Below are 20,501 nucleotides of genomic sequence, written 5' to 3' on the forward strand. Positions count from 1 at the left end.
CAAATTAAGAATAAGATTTGCCATAACAAAAAGTAAATATTACAAAAAGGTGGTGGACTATCCGATTTCATAGTTTGATGTATATATAAGGAAGCCCTAGAACCAAAGGAGGAGTTGTGTGTGTGATTTGTTAAAAAGGTGTTCACAGAATGAAGGCGACGGCTGAATACGCGACGGCTAACATAGCGGTGTGGTGGGACATGAAGGACTGTCCGATTCCGGAGGGTTATGAGGCTGGTCAGGTCCGATCGAGTTTAGAAGCAGCGTTCAAGGAACAAGGCTACTCTGGCCCTGTCTCCATCACTGCCTATGGCGACCAAACACAAACCCCTGATCACATACTGAAAGGGCTCTTATCCACTGAAGTCTCTGTAGCACATACCAAATCCGGTTGGTTATCCATCTCTAGAACTTTATATATATATAATAGTATGTTTATTAGTTTGGATATGACTAATTAAAAGAAAAAAAAAACTGAAACAGAGAGCACATCCTACTTCATGTATGAGGATTTGGTGAAATGGCGACGTCTGAATCCTCCTCCTGCTACAATGATGATCATATCAGATCAGGTGGGAGATAAATTCACCTGGGATCTGGTCCGGCTACAGCAACGGACGCTATACAAGCTTTTTCTGGCTTATTTAGTTAAGCCAGAATATATGGTTCTCTCCATTAGTGAACAGTGGTGCTGGAAAAAATTACTAAGCAGCTCACCACCTGCTGCTGGTGTTCAGGCTGGTGCCAAGTGTTATTGCAAATCGTGCAATTACGATAGTGAATACCTGAATCATTTCAAGAAGCATCTCTCGAGTTACAGTCATTCACGGGAAGTAAGCATCCTCTCTCTCTCTCTCTCTTTCTTCTCTTTGCGTGTATCATTGCATTATCTAACTATTCCCACTCCTGCGCAGGAGTATGTGAACCCTACGGACCACAAACTCGTACGTTACACGGAGGATTGGGGAAGAAACTACAAGGCGACGCCTGAATTTGCCACAGCTAAAATACAGGTGTGGTGGGACATGCTTACATGTCCGATACCTCAAGGTTATGATGCTCGTCAGGTCCGTCCGAGTATAGAGGCGGCAGTCAAGGAACTTGGCTACTATGGTCCTGTCTCCATCACTTCCTATGGCGACCATAAACATACTCCCCTACAAGCTCTACAAGCTCTCTCTTCCACTGGTGTCGATATTGCACATACCGTTAGCGGTTAGCTGCTTCCTTTGAATTTAATTTGTAGGGTTTAAATATTTCTACCCTCACTGAAATGCTTTTTATTGTTTGATGATATATAGATGTCACATACTCGCGAATGTTTAGCGATATGTTGGAATGGCATCGTAATAATCCTCCTCAAACAGCTGCTATAATCATGCTCATATCGGATAATGTGGAGATCTTGGATTGTGGTCTTGTCGGGCTACTACAAGAGAATAATTACAACTTTTTTCTGGCTTATTCGTTTAGGCCTTACAAAATGTCATACCTGCTCACTTCTGCTGAGTGGCTCTGGGAAAGCATACTTTCAGGTCCTCTCACATCCACTTCTGTTAATTATTTTTCATGCTCGTGTAATTAGTTTTTCTGTGCATGTTCTTCATCACTCTTCTGTCTGTCTCCAAGCTTACTTGCGTTTTTTATTTTTTTGTTACATTTCCACTTCTTCAGGGGAAAAAAGACTACTTCAGAACTGCAGCAGCAGTGGAAGTGGGAACGATCAATCTACTGTTGGGATTCTCTTTAAGATAACTTGATTACTAGGTTAAGAGTAACCTATGTGAGATAGGATTAGGAAGTGTTTTGCCTAATGAGTTTAGAAAATTATATTATCTATATAAAGAGATGCAAGAGTGTTGCATCCTTGAGACTTTTCAAGAGATTGTTTTAAGTGCTTAAGGTTTTGAGAAGTTTCTTTAAGATTAATAAAGAGAGTCTTTGTTATATTGCAATCGTTTAAAAGAGATCCTTAAAAGGGAGATTAATTTTACCGGCAAAAGTTTCTCCTGATAACTTCCAAGGCAGCCAAGAACAATCCTGTGACTCTGTAATCCACATTCTCAAAACTTGAGTGCAAAACTGTTTGTAGCCAATTGGAGAATTAAGAATATTTTTCACTAGATTCATGTGCTATTTGTGTGATAAAATGGTTTGGTATTTTTCTTTACCATAGAATAGAGAAGTAGTAAATAGATTTTTGGCGAAGCATGAGTTGGTTCCTAAGCCAAGGGTTATTGGAATTGTGTTGAAGTAAACCCCAATCTTGTACAAAGTCCCAATACAGTTAGTAAATTTATTTTGTCACTTTTTATCATATTAAAGAAAGTATGATAAAGTGATACTTTCTAGTTACCTTGACTGTTGAAGTAAGAACTTTCCACCACTTTGAGGTAAATTGGAAGGATTTGTTTTCCAGTAATCTAAAACATAAAAGTATTAGTCTTATAATCTTATATAAACTTTGGTTAAAAGTTGCTTTTATTTTTAAGGCTTACCTTATCGAATTTCTTGAGAATGTTCATGAAGGTTAACATGTTCAAGCTTCTGTAAGTTTTGAGATAATTTAACCCTTTGTAGAGTTCTGTCAAAGCTCCTTTGATCATCTTCTCTGCATGGCTTAGCTTCTTCTTGCTGATTCGTAGCTTCTTTACTCCATCTGGACCACATTTCTTGGACGATGACTGGTTGATCAAATCTTCTTTGATCAAGTAACTTATAGCTGAGAATGTACGAGAAGGGTTTGTCAATGGAATCTTTATCTTGAGATTCTTCCCTTGACAGCTGAAAACCCTACCAGAAACCGTTCTCAGCTTCGAGTCCTCGTTGTTGATCTTGATCGGTTCTTCTGATCTTGGGGACTCCAATGCTTCTGCTTCATTGTTCTCCAAGTCTTCTAAGCAAGATTCTTGAAGCTGCATTTGATCTTTTCTCTCCTAACAGAGTCATCCTCTGTTTCAAGAAACAGAGCAAACTAAGTAAACCATTTCTTGAAATCCAAACAATTAATCAATAAACTTTGAGACTGAATAACAGAAAAATGGATACTTCAAAATGAAAGATTTTATATTTGTTAATCTCTTATTTTTACCGCATGAAATGGTGCATGATATGGTATCATCTTCCTTTGATAATTGAGTAGACTCTCCATTGGCTTGCTTTTGTTTGAAAGCATCTTTGAGCTCAATGAGTATCTCCATTTGCTTCTTGATACACTCTCCTCTCTCCACGAACTCTTTCTCCTTTGTCTTGTAGAACTGGTTCACTTTGTTAAGCTGCGTGTCCAGGCACACAAAGAACTCTTTCGCGGCATCGGTATCATCAGCAACCTTCTCCAGAAGTTCCGTCTCATACACGTCACTGTCACTTCCAGAAGAGGCAAGCTTTGTATGCACCTGTGTCAAAATGTATATAAATCATTAGTACAAAACTACAAATAAAAATAGAAAGAATAAAGGTTAGTTTTAGTACTTTGATGGCACGAGAGCGTTCCCGTTCCTTGTTACCGAAAAGGGAAAGCTTTCCCAAAGAGGACTTGATGGTTTTGATGAAGGAAGTTTCTGTTTGTGTCTTCTCAACTCCATTGGTAATCAAATGGATTTTCTTGAGGTCTTTCTTGAGCTGAGAGTAATCGACGAAGGCATCTTTCCATTCAGGCACAAGCTGCCCCTCGAATTGTTTTGTGAACTTCACCATATCTTCCCTCTCTTAAGTCCTTAAACTCAAAAGAAGCAGAGAATGTGTTTGTTTTGTGAGTGTAGGACAAGAGGATGATTTTGTTTTGTAGTGGACAAAAGAATATATTTGACTGGGTTTTGCTTACTCCTTACTGATGATGCCTCACAAAGCACATTCCCAAATATCCTTGAAACCAAATCTCGTGTACTTATTTTTATCCTATGCTTCTTCCACTTGTGCTTTAAGGGAGGTAAATCTTGTCTCTTGTGGGACCCTAGATTCTTGCCGGAATATATACACCGCCGCCAGAGCTTCTTGCACCTCTCTCACTACCTCAAGATGTTTCATCTATGAATGAAGCTTGTAATGAACTATATAAAAGGTAGGTGTAATTGGGGTATTGTAAATGGGATAACCTGAAATAGTAAGTGGATTGTAATTTAGTAATATTTTGTGTGGAAAGAAAAAGAGATAGCTGAAATGGACCAAAAGGAAGTTAGGTGCTGAGAGACACAAAAGGTGAACTCAGATTCTGGACCAGCTCGATTTCCACTACATTTCTTTCGGATGGTAATGAGATTTTGAAAACATATAAATCTTAAAGAATCAGAAAAAGAAGAAGAAGAACGACCAATCAGATTATGATTTCATAGTTTCATATTGCAATTGTGGATACTGCCAAAACCTTGTTATAGGAATCAATTGGTGCAAGTTTTTGCCAACCAGAATATGGATTAATGTTCTTTATAATCCACTTCCTGAAATACAAATGACAATGCAATTGAAAAAGTGCATATGCATATAGTAACCATTTGTATACCAAATTCTTTTGCGTATTGCAAAGTTAAATCTGGCAACGATAATGTCTAAGTATTAGTTTGAATTGTAATTCAAGAAACAAAATTGTATTACCAGACATATAAGACAAATTTACAAAAAATAAATAAAGTGTGATCTACAGAAGCATCATCTAAAAACATAATGAATTTGAGATTTTACTAAAAGTATAATAATATTTTGAAGAAATTTATGTTATATTGAAAATGAAGAAAAAAAAATACACATAACCGATGAGGAATCCGTCTAATGGTTAAAACTCATGCACTGTGAAATAGAGATCTTAAAATTATATTTTCATGTTCATTAGGTATGTCCTACTCTTCAAAAGAGAAGTAAATTATTGATATGTGTGCTTTACAAGATATATGGATCTATCAGTTTCTATATTTTCCTAGTCATTCAAAATACTGTACAAACATATATGCTATAACATCTATACAATTAGCTGAATGTCTTTTGGATTACTAGACAAACATTCCATTTTATAATATCATAAAGCATATAATTTCGCATTTTAGGTTCCATAGTGGGAAAATGTAACTAAAGTATGAGGTAATATACAAGTATTATGAGACTTCAAAGTGTTCGACGAGGGAACAAATATTTCATTTGGTTGTTGTTGCATGTGTTTCCCTTTTCCAATAACCATGCATTGTAATCTACATATCAATTTATATTCCATACTTTTCATATTATAATCATTTGTGTTTGGTAGTTTATTATGAGCATTATGAAATTTTGTATATGATATTGTTGTAGGTCGTGGGAACCGAAATTCGCACCGTCAAATTATCGTATAAATAAGGAAAGTAGGAAAACCCTAATTTCTCTGAGGCTCCATATATCTGAGAAACCACACGCCAAGCAATCAGAACACGAAAATAAACGAGAATAAAAGTAAGAAATCGTAAAAAGAGAGCGAAGAAAGATTTTATTTCTGGATTCGCGTTTGAGCGTAACAACAAGGTAACGTGCTTCGGCTACGAGAGCTGTCGGCGAGATTCCTAGTCTAATACCCGAAGGTGGCTAAACCTAATTGAGTCGCAGCTCGAATAACAAAAACGAAAAAATTCCTAAAATCGCAATAAGTGCTAAGTTTTTTCTGAAAAAGTCCCTCCCTATGCCTCTCGATTTGAGCTCCTTATATACTCCCTTCTAGGTCGGTTTGCGTCTTCCCTTTTTGTCCTTAAGCCGTCATAATCCAAAAAATGGAGATATTCCATTTTTCCGATCTTCATGATTATCTGCGGAAACTTTCCATTTATCCGGAATTCGATGTTTATCTTACCAAGCGTAACCGTCCTAACGTTTATGGGTTTTAAGAAATTGTAAGTGGGCCTCGAATCAAGTTTTAGGACTTCTTGGACAGTTTTTGATTCGGGACGTTTTATTGCGATTTCTTCGATAAAAATAATTTCCGCGGTTTTTATCGTAAACCAGACCAAGGATTCCGTTTGATTGGAAATCAAGAAATGGTAAGGTCGCGGTTTGCGGAAGGTTGCAATGAGGATAGTCGAGATTGCATAGTTTTACGTCGTATCGTCATTTCGGAATATTTCGGATGCTGCGGAAAGACCGGGATGTATGCATGTTTGGTCGCTATAGCGTCCGAACTCAGTCCGGAGCTCGGTCGCTATAGCGACCGAGCTTTGTCCAAAGCCCGATCGCTATAGCGACTGAGCCCTGTTTGGAGCTTGGTCGCTATAGCGACCGAGCCCTGTTTGGAGCTCGGTCGCTATAGCAATCGAGCTTTGTTCGAAGCTCAGTCGCTATAGCGACCGAGCTCTGTGCGGGGCTCGGTCGCTATAGCGACCGAGCTTCATTTCGTGATTCGATCGCTATAGCAACCGAGCTTTTGTTCATCGCGGCCGAGTTTGAGCCGTGGAGTAGAAACTTTGTTGCGAGAACCCATCGTCCAATCATCCGAGATTGTCGTAAAGATACGATGCTTGAGATGTTGTTTACGGATGTTCTGACCAATGACAGCGTTGTTTAAAAAATTGTTGTTTTTAAGAAATCGTTGTTTTTAAGAAATTGTTGTCTGAATTCTTTAAAACAAGATTTTTTTTCCGCAAGTTCGTCGTTTAAGTTTTCGTTTTTTGAGATCGTAAAAATCTTGTGTCAATTTTTACGGACATTTGGATATCAACTTTGTTGTATCCGATTTTGACCCCAACATAGGTATCATATTATAATTGAGAAAATCGCATAAAAAACCTTCAAAGTGGCAACCACTTACACTTTAAACCTCCAAGGTTTACAACTAGCAACTTAAACCTTCAACTTGACAATTTTAGTAATTCAAACCTTCGACTTGGCAATTTATTTCTCTCCATCATTTTCAATAACGGAACAGTTAGCTCCGTTAACAGCACAGTTAACTTCGTAAATGGTGTTTAGTCGTGTCCGATGAGAACAAAACGACACCGTTTTGGCTTAATCAAAACGACATCGTTTTGCTGTTAAAAAGACACTATCAATCTGAAAGAGGGGAAATCGAAAATTGAATTGTAAAATTAGGGTTCATATCTCAAGAGAAAAATGAGTGAGATTGATTTTGAAACAAGGATCGATAGATTTCGTTCGTTGAGAGTAGCTGGAGTCGATATGAGGTATGAACGTTTCAGTTCGAATGGTATTGGAGACGATTTTGGGATTTTCGTGATTTCTCTGAGATTTCGTTCGTCGAGAGTAACTTTTATGATTTTAAAGTTAATATTAGTCTTTCTTGTTGTTTTGTTTACAGGTTCAAACCAAGAATAAAACTCAATATCCCATTATGGTGGAACTATGGAGAAGACAAATGAAACTTATCGCTATGTTGGTGAAGTGGGTTGTAAGGAGAATTTTTGGAAGCCTTTTGAAATTGGATGAGAGAATTTTGAACGCTTCCTTGCGAAGGAGAAACTCATGTCATCAATTGATTTGGTTTGGTACAAGCTTCCAAGCGAGGATATGAAAGATCTTAAGTATGTGTTTGACACGACCAATGACGATATGGTTGAGATACAAACTGCAGGGAAATAATGTGGTGAAGTAGATGTGTTTCTGGAACAAAACCGAGAGAAAGATGCAGATCATGATGATGGATATGAAGCACACAGTGGTGAGGAATGTCTAAATAAGCCGAGAGAAGATGATGAAGGTGAAGAATCCGAGGATGAGCAACCATTAGCTGAGGAAGAAGACGAAATTCAACAAGAGGCAGGAGTTCAACAAGAGGCAGATAAGAATGATGATGGAGAAGAAGTTGTTGTAGACGCAGGAGATGGTGCTAATGATGAGAGGTTTAAGAGTGTCTTTGAAGAAGGTGCGAAGACAACAGCTGACTAAACACCATTTACGGAGTTAACTGTGCTGTTAACGGAGCTAACTGTTCCGTTATTGAAAATGATGGAGAGAAATAAATTGCCAAGTCGAAAGTTTGAATTACTAAAATTGCCAAGTTGAAGGTTTAAGTTGCTAGTTGTAGTAAACCTTGGAGGTTTAAAGTGTAAGTGATTGCCACTTTGAAGGTTTTTATGCGATTTTCCCTATTATAATCATTTGTGTTTGATACTTTTCATATTATAATCATTGGAAGGCCGCCGTTTGCTGCATTCACTGTATTTTTTCTTTATTGATCCTATGTTTTCTTTATTGACTCTATGTATCTCATATTCTCTCCCGCAAACTAAAGATTGCATTCATCTCTAGTCCCACAATTGACTTTTAGGATCTTCTAACTTGATTTTGTTAGTTTTGTTAATTAACATGATATTCATTATTTATTGTTTTTGAAAAAAAGACTTACACATCAACATATTTTACTTGTACAATATGTTATTTTTTTATTCGATGGAAAAATAAGTCAAATTGAAAGTTTTTAAGATACAACTGCCACTTTAAAAGTTTCAATTACTAACCGAAAAACTTCAACATTTAAAATGTTAGTAGATGTCAATTTAAAAAAAAAATTTTATGCGTTTCGCAAATTAAGAATAAGATTTGTCATAACAAAAAAGTAAATATTACAAAAAGGTGGTGGACTATCCGATTTCATAGTTTGATGTATATATAAGGAAGCCCTAGAACCAAAGGAGGAGTTGTGTGTGTGATTTGTTAAAAAGGTGTTCACAGAATGAAGGCGACGGCTGAATACGCGACGGCTAACATAGCGGTGTGGTGGGACATGAAGGACTGTCCGATTCCGGAGGGTTATGAGGCTGGTCAGGTCCGATCGAGTTTAGAAGCAGCGTTCAAGGAACAAGGCTACTCTGGCCCTGTCTCCATCACTGCCTATGGCGACCAAACACAAACCCCTGATCACATACTGAAAGGGCTCTTATCCACTGAAGTCTCTGTAGCACATACCAAATCCGGTTGGTTATCCATCTCTAGAACTTTATATATATATAATAGTATGTTTATTAGTTTGGATATGACTAATTAAAAGAAAAAAAAAACTGAAACAGAGAGCACATCCTACTTCATGTATGAGGATTTGGTGAAATGGCGACGTCTGAATCCTCCTCCTGCTACAATGATGATCATATCAGATCAGGTGGGAGATAAATTCACCTGGGATCTGGTCCGGCTACAGCAACGGACGCTATACAAGCTTTTTCTGGCTTATTTAGTTAAGCCAGAATATATGGTTCTCTCCATTAGTGAACAGTGGTGCTGGAAAAAATTACTAAGCAGCTCACCACCTGCTGCTGGTGTTCAGGCTGGTGCCAAGTGTTATTGCAAATCGTGCAATTACAATAGTGGATACCTGAAGAAATTCAGGAAGCATCTCTCGAGTTACAGTCATTCACGGGAAGTAAGCATCCTCTCTCTCTCTCTCTCTTTCTTCTCTTTGCGTGTATCATTGCATTATCTAACTATTCCCACTCCTGCGCAGGAGTATGTGAACCCTACGGACCACAAACTCGTACGTTACACGGAGGATTGGGGAAGAAACTACAAGGCGACGCCTGAATTTGCCACAGCTAAAATACAGGTGTGGTGGGACATGCTTACATGTCCGATACCTCAAGGTTATGATGCTCGTCAGGTCCGTCCGAGTATAGAGGCGGCAGTCAAGGAACTTGGCTACTATGGTCCTGTCTCCATCACTGCCTATCGCGACCATAAACATACTCCCCGACAAGCTCTCTCTTCCACTGGTGTCGATATTGCACATACCGTTAGCGGTTAGCTGCTTCCTTTGAATTTAATTTGTAGGGTTTAAATATTTCTACCCTCACTGAAATGCTTTTTATTGTTTGATGATATATAGATGTCACATACTCGCGAATGTTTAGCGATATGTTGGAATGGCATCGTAATAATCCTCCTCAAACAGCTGCTATAATCATGCTCATATCGGATAATGTGGAGATCTTGGATTGTGGTCTTGTCTCTCTACTACAAGAGAATAATTACAACTTTTTTCTGGCTTATTCGTTTAGGCCTTACAAAATGTCATACCTGCTCACTTCTGCTGAGTGGCTCTGGGAAAGCATACTTTCAGGTCCTCTCACATCCACTTCTGTTAATTATTTTTCATGCTCGTGTAATTAGTTTTTCTGTGCATGTTCTTCATCACTCTTCTGTCTGTCTCCAAGCTTACTTGCGTTTTTTATTTTTTTGTTACATTTCCACTTCTTCAGGGGAAAAAAGACTACTTCAGAACTGCAGCAGCAGTGGAAGTGGGAACGATCAATCTACCTCAATGTTCTATTGCAGATTGTGTGTCGGCTTTAATACGAAAAGCATTGATAAGTTCAGGGCTCATCTCTCAAGTGATGAAGAACATGCACAAGAAGTAAGCATGCTTAACTTTTTCTATCTTCTTTGTTTGTCCTAACTATTTGAGCAATTAAGAACCCTGCTTAACTTTATCCACTCGCAGGAAAATGAAATTCGTGAGCAGATGGTTTTATCAGGTGAGAACAAGAGGCTGTGTCAATTAGCTGAGTACGATCGACATCGTTTGCCTAGGCAAGTTCTTTTCTTTCTTAATTAATAATTATACGAGATTGAAGAGAAAAAGTAGCATGTGTTCAAGTTTCCAAATACTCAAAATTGTGTCATAAATTGTAGAGCAATCATATGAAGAAAGCTATCCGGACGGATTTTGGACTTTTCTTACTAAAGGACGTTAATCTCAAACCTAGAGTGGTGAACTTGTTACTAAGTTATCAGCAGCATCTCTTGCTTTTCGTTATGTTTTAATTTGAAGTATTTATTTTCATTTTGCTTTTGTATCATGTAAACCGAAATTGTTCAGATATCCTAACGCGTGCCAAACTTATATATCTAGTAAGCCGAGTTTGAAATAATGTCTATCATAAATTAAACAATGTTAAAACACCAAAAATATTTGAAAAAATATTTTTGTCTTTTTAATCAAATATTTAAGCCAAATCAGTTTTCTCTTAAATTTGTATGATAAATAGTTTTTTATTTTCTTTGTCAACATTTGCTTTAAGAGCATTATTATCGCTAAACTCTTAGCTATTTCTTAGGTGGTGGGTTCCAGGTGGAGCCTACTTTTTCTAAAAAAATTCATCCTCTCACCTCTTCCACAAGAGTTGCCTCTTATACTGTATGTGAGTCCTACGTATACGTGGATTGCCACGATTAGTTGGTTTTAAAAAAAAAAAATCAAAAAAAGAAAAAAAAAATTAAAAACCTAATCTAATAGCTTTTGCGATAAGGATGCTCTAATGACCCAAGAGATAGAATACACAGATTACAAATACACGTGTAGTAATACATGCATCTAGAAAGTCCAAACTCCACCAACGAAAATTCTGAGTTTCAACTCCGGCAATCTCCAATAACAACGGCGAAGATTCAAATTATCTTTTCCAACACTTGAATATTATGATTTATACTCTTAAACCTCAATCTTCCGCCTTCAACCGCTACTCTTAGACATAAATATATGCATCCACCGGTGATTTAACCAATGAACTTAAAGTATGTGTAATATCAATATAAATATTTTATATAAAATAAGAGATGTAAACTAGAAATATAAGGTTAATTATACATATGTTCGGTTATTTTCGGATATCTATTCGGGTTCGGGTATTATCCGTTCGGATTTGGGTATCCAATCTCTCTTTATTCAATAACCGTTCCGGTATTTTGCTACTTCGGTTCAGATTTTGGTTCGGGTTTTTCGGATCGTGTTCGGGTGCCACTTCGGATATCGGATAAAGTGCCCACCCCTAATTGGATATATTCTTTACTATGGTTTTCGTAATTTTACACGACACGTATATAAAACAAGGACAACATGTTTATAAACTTTTCCATGTCGCTTACGTACACTTTGTGTATTTGCATATAACCGGTAGGGATTTGTTTTGAAATAATAAATTTGTCGAGATTGTGTGATGCTTAATGTGTGCCAAGTTTCACGTTTTCTCAAAAGAAAGTGAAAGGGAACCTATAAACAAAAATACTCCCTCTGTTTTTTCTAAGTAGGTAGTTTTACCTGTTATTAAAAAAAAGGGTAGTTTTACCTAAACACACAAAAATTAAAAAAAAATATTATTTCTTTAAAAAATATTATTTAATATATAGATTAGATATGATTTAACAATCATAAACATGTTTATTTTGTTTGATTGGTCACACTATATCTAATAAATGTAAAAATTATCTAGAAATATAAAAACTATTTATATTTTGAAACACAAAAATTTCTATAAAACTATTTACAATATAAAACGGAAAGAGTAATAACTTTCTAGAAATAGAAAACCAACGTTAACGTACGTTATTTCCTACGAGGTAAGCATCATTTAAAGAATTTACCAATATATGTTGCTATTTTTTAATCGACCATACTAATTAAATCAGGAACATTGAAGTTATTGAAAGGGTGTGTAGGAAGTCTCAGCGTCCGGCGGCACGTCCGAGCGCGTGCCGGCGCCGGTGGTTCTCTTTTGGTCATTTCGGTTCAGTTCTCTGACTGGGTGCTTCGATCTGTGGTCTCTCTCCGATATACTAGCGGATCTGGGCTAGGGTTTTGCCCGGAAAAGGCCCCGCTAGTGGTGGTTTTGAGCGGCGGTAACTCCTCTTTCTCTGGCTTCGCGGTGAGGATGTAGGACGGTGGTTTCGATGTGACAGCCAGCTGTCGAGTTCAGCGTTTGTTCCGGGATATGGAGGCTTTTATAGCTCTGTAGTCGCCGTCTAAGCTTCCGGGGGGTGGAGGCTTCCCTAGCTCCGCGTCGCCGGCTAAGATTCCGGGAAGGTGGAAGCTCCTATAGCTCCAATAGTCTCCGGCCTAGTCTCCGAGGGGTGAAGATCTTTATTATCTTGCCTCTTCGGCTTTTGTTTCCCTAAATCGGTTTTAGGGTGTGATTTTTATAATTGTTCTTGCATTGTCGGTTTGGGATTTGGGGGTTGAGCTCTCGTCGCAGAACGAGAGAAGCTCTCCGGTGAAAGATGGTTATGGTCTGCGCGATGCTTTTCCTCTGCTGTGTGCTCGAACGGTGGCGGATGAGATCTCGCGCTCGTGATTGATTCTCTCTGATAAAGAAGACACACAAGTTAAGGCGGTTGCGGTGATGATGGATGTAGGTCATGGGCTCCGGTGTGTTCCGGAATCGATGAAGGTTGATGGCTCAGGGGTGAATCCGGTGAAACGCCGTTGAGGTCGCCGGTGTTCTGTGAAGGTGAAGAGATGGGGTGACGCGTGTCCTCTGGATTTGAGATCTAGACACTTGTGCACTAACGGTGTTGAAGGAGTCGACGCTAGAGCCGGTAAAGACGGTCTTTAGAAGTTTGGGCTGTCCCATTTTCTATCCGCTTGTGTGCGCATTGTTTTTTGGGCTTTTGTTTTTCGTATTGCCGGTGTGGGCCTCGTAAGTTTGTAACTGGGTTTCTGGGCTTGGCCCTTTTTTAATATAACTAGTTGGAAAAAAAAAATCGACCATACTAATTCAGAAATAGCCATACTGTTATGCATCGATATCAATGATAGTGTCAATTTTAGCAGAAAAAAAAGATAGAGTCAAGTACTATAGGCTTGTATTGTTTGGTTATTCACCAATATAATATCACCTTCAAAAAATATTTGTTTTCTTTGTCGAAATAACGTTATGAGACAATATTTTCAACTGCTATATCACTCATTTGCATGTGTCATGAGAGTGTTTGTTTTTGCTTGAATAATTTGAGTGTTTTAAAGCATGTGACACGAGGGACCATTAATTGGATGTAGTCTTCTACTTAATGAGACATAGCAACTTCATCACTGGGTCCAACGTACAGCTGCACGTATGATGGAAGGACCTGTAAATATCTGCCATGGACGGATAGTATTGAATCCCAAGAGAGAAGTTCACCGGCGATTGGATGGACGCCGTTACTTGCGGCTACCCGACGCAACTACCGGACCTGATGCTTACGTTCTCGTACTGTCTTTCAGTCGTTTTGTCTTTTCTTTTTCGTTTTCTAAATAAAAGCTCTGGCTAATGTTGATTGTCTTTAGTATAATTTAGAGAAAAAACTTTGGCTAACTAGTATATAACCATAATAAATTGTTAAGTATATTGTATTAAATAATATAAACTAAAAACGTAAAGGCTACGTGGTTATGTATTGTAATATTTTTAAACTGTTAATACTCAAAAGGTAGTGGGTAGTTAATTGACAAACCCAAACTTTTCTTTAACTCAAATCTTAATACATGACCTTTTTGTTGATGTAGATTTTAGATTTGAATTATCATTTTTATAAAGGCTATAACTCAAAATTGTAACTCAATTATAATCAACTATAACTCAAACACAACTTCAAAATCTTAAAACTAATTCATGATTGATAACATTTTTGATTTATATGCTTAACTCAACTTAAATCAAGTGTACTACATGTTACCAATCAAAGCTAACTTAGTTAACATTAGAGTCTTAACTTCATTTCTTTTTTCTTTTCGAAAGCACTCATATCTTTTGAACATTTATTTTAATTATATTAGTTTCTCTATTTAAATTATTGTTTTCAAGTTCTGTATATATAAAACATAAAAAGAAAAAATCCTCTCAGGCCCGGTTCCCAATGGTGAACCTCTGGTTCCCTAGCAGCAACGCTTCCGCCGCGAGACCTCCGCTTCTCACCGCCGGTGAAAGTCAAAACCCCATCCCACCCCTTCCTCCTGACCCTCCTGACCCAGATTTCCCCCCTCTTGACAACTCTCCTCCTCTCTCCCATCGTGAACTACAAACTGCCAGGTTATCCAAGGCCGTAGTCTCAATTTCTCATCCTCCCTCCACTGCTGGTGTAGATCCCTTCTTACCAGCCTCTCCTATGTTCAATCTACCAGCAAAGCAGCTCCCCGCTGTTAGCTTTGGGTCGATTGGAAAAGCCAACCTTGAAAACCTTGAAACCCTCAAAGTTATTCCACCTAAACCATTCTCTCCTGTTCAAACTAACAGAGCTTCAAATGGCTCTGTTCCTGTACCTTTTATCCTACCACCGCCGTCTGTTAACCAAAACCCTATACTCCAAAAACCTTCACCCGCAAAGCTATGTGCACCCTCTACTTCTACTGTAAATCCCCCTCAAAACCCTCCCCTGCCCGCTAACCCCCCTGCTCCCACACTTGTGGAAAAAATTCAAAAATCTGAAAACAAAACCCTTCGTCGTTTGGCGCCTGTGACCATTGCAGAATCTGGCAGACCCCGTGTGCTGATACCTGATAGTGTGTTCCAGAAGGGTGAAGAACTACATAAGGACTTCATAATATGCTACTTTAACGGGAGACCACCACCTTTCACCCAGATTCAGAATGTGCTTAATCACATGTGGGGTAAAGGGAAGCGTGTGGAAATCCACATCAACCCTTTATCTTACTCTATGCTCGTGAGAATTCCCTCTGCTTATCTGAGGCAAAAAATCATTGAGAAAACAGTCTGGTACATAGGGGATTCAATGTTTCATGCTGTTCAATGGTCCTCAAAAGCTTCGTTCACTTCCCCTCCACTAGAGTCCATCCAGATATGGGCTCATCTCACAGGCGTTCCTCTAGATCTCCGACATGACGATGGCTTGAGTCTGGTGGCGGGCCTTGTTGGAGAGCCGATAGAGACAGATGATTTCACCAAAAATCTTGTCAGCTTAACCCTCTCTCACGTCAAAGTGGCGGTTGATCTAACAAAGCCTCTGCCCTCTGTGGTCGAATTCCAACGTCAGAATGGTGAAATTGTTGAGGTAATGGTGTCTTATCCATGGCTTCCACCAACATGCTCCCACTGTAATGAATTGGGCCACATAGTAAAAAATTGTCTCCAACTTCCCCCTCAACCAAAGCAAGTGAGCAAAACTCCACAAAAACCCCATAAAAAACCCCCTCCTGCCAAGGATGTCCCTTCAACCTCCACAAACCCACCCAATGGCTCAGCTTCTGCAAAGACTCCACTCGGGTCTCCTAATAGTACTGTGGTGAGAATGGAGGTTGAAACTTCTACTACAGTTAAAGATCCTTCCTCCTTGGTCTCTGCCTCCCCTTTGTCAAACAAAAACCATGTTGATGAAACTTTCAAATTCGCCTCCTCCCTGTCCTCCAAAAAACTCCAACCAACATTCAAAAAGCCTCCAACACACTCTACCCACCACCATAAGCCTTTCAAAAACACTAACCCCCCCTTTCGACTCCTCCCCTAACTCAGACCCAAAGCCCTCTCTGAAACGTACCCGCTCTAACCCAAGTCTTGAGGTTTTTCCGTCCTTCACTGCTCAACTTTCCTTTTTTACTTCTACTGAGCCAAAAACCTCTTCCCGTTCTGAGCCTCACTCCCCTTCATCAGTACATACTTTTAACCCTTTTGCTCCCCTAGATCCTCCTGGTCTTCTTCCTCCTGAAGAAGGCAAAAACTTAACCCAATGAGTGCAAAACTCTTTTTTTGGAATGTCCATGGTCTAAATGATCCGGATAAGCATTTACCCTTTTCTCAATGGTTAGCTTGTCAGCAGCCCATTTTTGGTACTATTTTGGAGACCCATATAAAAGATCATAACCTTAGCTACCTAATGAATAAAGTCTGTCGAGGATGGAACTATACATCTAACCATTTGTCTGATGAAGATGGTTGAATCGTAATGATTTGGAAAGATTCTGTATCAGTGAAGCTCTTGAGCCAGTCCCGTCAATCCCTCACCTGTGAAATCAAGCTTCCGGGCTCAAGCCTCTTTATCTACACTGCAATATATGCTTCTAATGAGAGTGCAGAGAGAACTGACCTCTGGATAGAACTTTTGAATCTCTGTCAATCCTTTGCGCTCTCCACTGTTCCATGGATGATAGGAGGTGATCTGAACCAAATCATTCACTATGATGAGCATTCTCTGGCCTCTGTCAACAGCTTCTCCAAGCGGATGGTAGAACTTAAAGATTGCCTTCTTCAGATGGGATTGTTCGACATGAGGTTTCAAGGCCCACTATTCACCTGGACTAACCGCCAGCCTGATGATCCTATAGCAAAGAAACTCGATCGCCTTCTCATCAATAACCTTGTCTTGAACCTGTTCCCAAACTGTACCTCCTTCTTCCTCCCAGCTCTATTCTCCGATCACTCACCATGTCTCATAGACCTGTCCTATAAGATCCCCTCCTCTGGTACCAGACCCTTCAAATTTTTCAACTACCTAACTCTCCACCCTGACTTTCACAGTGTGGTCTCTGAAGCTTGGTCTTGCGCCGGAAGCATTGTCTCGAACCTCAGTGGACTGTTTTGGAAACAGAAAAAAATCAAGAGTGTTTTAAAATCTCTCAATAAAGACAATTTTTCAGAAATACAAAAGAGAGTTGGAGAGGCTAACTGTTTATTGCAAATTGTGCAGGGACAGGTACTATCAACGCCAACACCAGAACTGTTTGAACAAGAACAATTGGCGCTCCAGAAGTGGATCTTCCTGAGGAAGATATAGGAGATGTACTTTAGGCAGCGGTCTCGTATTAACTGGCTAAAAGAGGGCAATCAAAATACAACATACTTCTTCAGAATAGTCCAGACTCGCCTCAACTTCAACACTATCCGCTCGTTCTCACTGCCTACGGGAGTTCTGATTATTGATCCGCTGGAGATGAGCAGCCACGCTATTACCCACTTCCAGTGTATACTAGGACCGACAGTCTTACCACTCACTCAACCATCTCCTCCATCGTGGTTCCATTCGCTGGCTGCGTTCCTCTGCACTGACGCTCAGGCTGTGCAGATGATCAACATCCCAACCACTGAGGAAATCATGAAGATTTTGTTCAAACTAAATCCAAACAAGGCGCCAGGTCCAGATGGACTTACCTCGTCTTTCTACAAAGCTTCTTGGGACTTTCTAGGATCGGAAGTTGTACAAGCAATACAGAATTTCTTCTATACCTCCTTCTTGCCTGCTTCGACGAATGCCACAATCCTCACTCTTGTTCCAAAGCACACAGGCGCGTCACTTATTACTGACTACAGACCCATTGCTTGTCTTAACACAATCTACGAAGTAGTCTCTCGCATACTAGTAAGGAAGCTCAAGCCACTGCTACCGGGAATCATAGTTCCAAATCAGACAGCCTTCGTGAAGGATAGGTTGGTTGAGAACACCTCTCTTTCAGGTCAACTGGTTCACGGTTATCACAAGTCAAATGGTCAGAGAAGGATAACCATTAAGGTGGATATAGTGAAAGCTTTTGATACCTTATCATGGAACTTCCTTTTCTCTTGCCTCCATGGACTGAATCTGCCACAAATTTATCTTGACTGGCTGAAAGCATGTGTGTGCACTACAAACTTCACAATAGGGTATAACGGATCAGTGAATGGCTACTTCAAAGGTACAAGGGGGTTAAGGCAGGGAGATCCCCTTTCTCCTTACCTCTACGTTTTGGCAATGAACAATCTTTCTCTGATGCTGAACAAGGCTGCCCGTGAAATGAAATTCAACTACCACAAGGGCTGTGAGTCATCTAGAATGACCCATCTTTGCTTTGCTGACGATCTTCTGATCTTCATGGATGGTTCGCTTGAATCTGTTCAAGCTGTACTGTAAATACTTCGTGAGTTTGAGCACCGGTCTGGTCTTGCAGTAAGCGTTCAAAAGTCCTCCTTCTTTGCTTCGGGACTTAGCGTCAGGGAGACAGAGCTTATTCAATTCTCAACAGGAATGCCCCTGGGATCTCTGCCTGTGCGTTATCTAGGAGTGCCATTATGTACCAAAAGCTCACTCTCCTAAACTGCGAAGGGCTGCTTCAACAGATCAAGACAAAGTTCTCTTCTTGGTCCTCCAAAGCTCTTTCTTTTGCGGGGAGGCTACTGCTCATCAAAACGGTCATCACTGGAATCACAACATTTTGGTGTTCGACGTTTATCCTGCCCAAAGCATGTGTAAAATGTATAAATTCACTGTGTGGAGTATTTCTTTAGAAAGGAGACATTGAAGAGCATCACACTGCTAGAGTTGCATGGACATAAGTAACTAGAACAAAAACAGAAGCAGGGATGGGAATCAAGGACCTTTCAATCAGGAACAAAGCATGTTGTTTGAAGCTAATATGGCTGAAGTTCTTTCAGGCTGGATCGGTGTGGGTAGCGTGGTTCCGTGAAGAGATCCTCCAAGGGAGCGTTAGCAACCTGTGGATCACTAAGCCAAGCCAGCGGTACTCCTGGCAGGTAAACAAGATACTAAAACTCAGCGGTGAGCTGTTCCCTTGTATCAAGATTCGGGTGGAGAATGGAGCGACCTGCAGATTCTGGACAGACAACTGGTGCCCTTTGGGATGCATACGATCGCTCCTTCGCAGTGCCACCTTAGGAATCCCAAACAACACAACTCTGGCTTCACTCTACTACAATGGACGATGGTTACTGCCACCAGCACGATCTGAAGCTCAAGTTAACCTACAAGTGTTCATGACTACCATCACTCTCACGCAAGATGAAGACTATTATGAGTGGGAGATAGATGGCAAAACTAGCAACCGCTACTCTACTGGTCAAGTTTACAACAAACTCAGGGAGGAAGGACCTACTGTACCTTGGCATGAATCTGTTTGGAACAAAAGAGGGATCCCAAAACAGAGTTTCATGACGTGGTTGATCGTACTTGACAGATGTCCTACTCGAGATAGGTTGTTACGATGGGGACTTCAAACCGACCCGTCTTGTCTCCTCTGCAACTCGGCTCCTGAGTGTAGGAACTATTTATACTTTGATTGTAGTTATGCTTGGCAGATTTGGCTTCCTTTGGCGCAGAGATGTGGCCTTTTACCCCAGAGGTCATGGTCGCAGGTTCTAATCCAAATGCAAGCCTTGAGTAGTCGATCACCGTTGGGAATGCTCACTCTCCTCTGTTGGCAAAGCTGTATGTACTGGATCTGGTCAGAACGCAACAGCCGGTTCCATCGACAGGTATATCGATCCCCAGACTCGATCAACCGCTTGATTGATAGGCAAATGAGAGATAAGATACTGAGTTTTCAATCAAGCAACCCTATCATCTCCTCTCGCTTGATGCAGCGGTGGCTAACTTGATCACTCTCACCGCTTCTCCACAATCCTCTTACTTGGCCTCTATTGGGTTCTAACTTATGGTCTTTTATTTGGGTTTCAAAAACTACTGGGCTTTGCTCCAAAACACTAGCCAAGGGTTTGTAAATTTTTTTTCTCATGCATTTTAATATGAAAGCTTAGTTCAAAAAAAAAAAAAAAAGTTCTGTATATATATATATATATTTATATGTATTATTAAAATTTGTTAGATTCCATTTCTTTATACATTATACGAATTTTGCTTGGGGTCTAAACACACAAAGCAGTAGAGTGGATATCAATTTTTTTTTGAGAACCAAGAGTAGAGTGGATGGTTCATTTGCTTAATTTTAACGGTTTCATTTGAGAAATAGATTATTGTCTTAAAATGATTTTTTAACTTTTATCACTACGTTAGAAAGAATTTTGTGCTAACTATTATTTTACGCTTATCCCGACTCTCAACCACCGTTTTAGTAG

General features: G+C 39.6%; 4 protein-coding genes and 1 pseudogene across 4 annotated transcripts; 4 read left to right on the forward strand and 1 right to left on the reverse strand.

The window, feature by feature from the left end:
- The first annotated feature begins 16 nt into the window (after window positions 1-16).
- Window positions 17-1,947, forward strand: LOC106322955. The gene is made up of 5 exons (XM_013761102.1): window positions 17-390; window positions 484-833; window positions 915-1,215; window positions 1,302-1,535; window positions 1,675-1,947. Exons 1-5 carry the CDS (start codon window positions 150-152, stop codon window positions 1,758-1,760), a joined length of 1,212 nt encoding a protein of 403 aa, XP_013616556.1. The 5' UTR covers window positions 17-149; the 3' UTR covers window positions 1,761-1,947.
- Window positions 1,948-1,990: 43 nt separating this feature from the next.
- LOC106323441 lies at window positions 1,991-3,696 on the reverse strand (annotated as a pseudogene).
- Window positions 3,697-8,537: 4,841 nt separating this feature from the next.
- Window positions 8,538-10,742, forward strand: LOC106322953. The gene is made up of 7 exons (XM_013761101.1): window positions 8,538-8,879; window positions 8,973-9,322; window positions 9,404-9,695; window positions 9,782-10,015; window positions 10,155-10,309; window positions 10,397-10,485; window positions 10,588-10,742. The coding sequence occupies exons 1-7, from the start codon at window positions 8,639-8,641 to the stop codon at window positions 10,598-10,600; spliced, it is 1,374 nt and encodes a 457-aa protein (XP_013616555.1). The 5' UTR covers window positions 8,538-8,638; the 3' UTR covers window positions 10,601-10,742.
- A 5,863-nt stretch (window positions 10,743-16,605) lies between these two features.
- On the forward strand, window positions 16,606-17,422 carry LOC106323442. Its single transcript, XM_013761566.1, has 2 exons — window positions 16,606-17,234; window positions 17,347-17,422. The coding sequence occupies exons 1-2, from the start codon at window positions 16,606-16,608 to the stop codon at window positions 17,420-17,422; spliced, it is 705 nt and encodes a 234-aa protein (XP_013617020.1).
- A 1,570-nt stretch (window positions 17,423-18,992) lies between these two features.
- LOC106323443 lies at window positions 18,993-20,024 on the forward strand. The gene has a single exon (XM_013761567.1). It carries the CDS (start codon window positions 18,993-18,995, stop codon window positions 20,022-20,024), a length of 1,032 nt encoding a protein of 343 aa, XP_013617021.1.
- The last annotated feature ends 477 nt before the right edge of the window (window positions 20,025-20,501 follow it).

Source organism: Brassica oleracea, chromosome C2 (genome assembly GCF_000695525.1).
Source record: "Brassica oleracea var. oleracea cultivar TO1000 chromosome C2, BOL, whole genome shotgun sequence".
NCBI classification, from domain to species: domain Eukaryota; kingdom Viridiplantae; phylum Streptophyta; class Magnoliopsida; order Brassicales; family Brassicaceae; genus Brassica; species Brassica oleracea.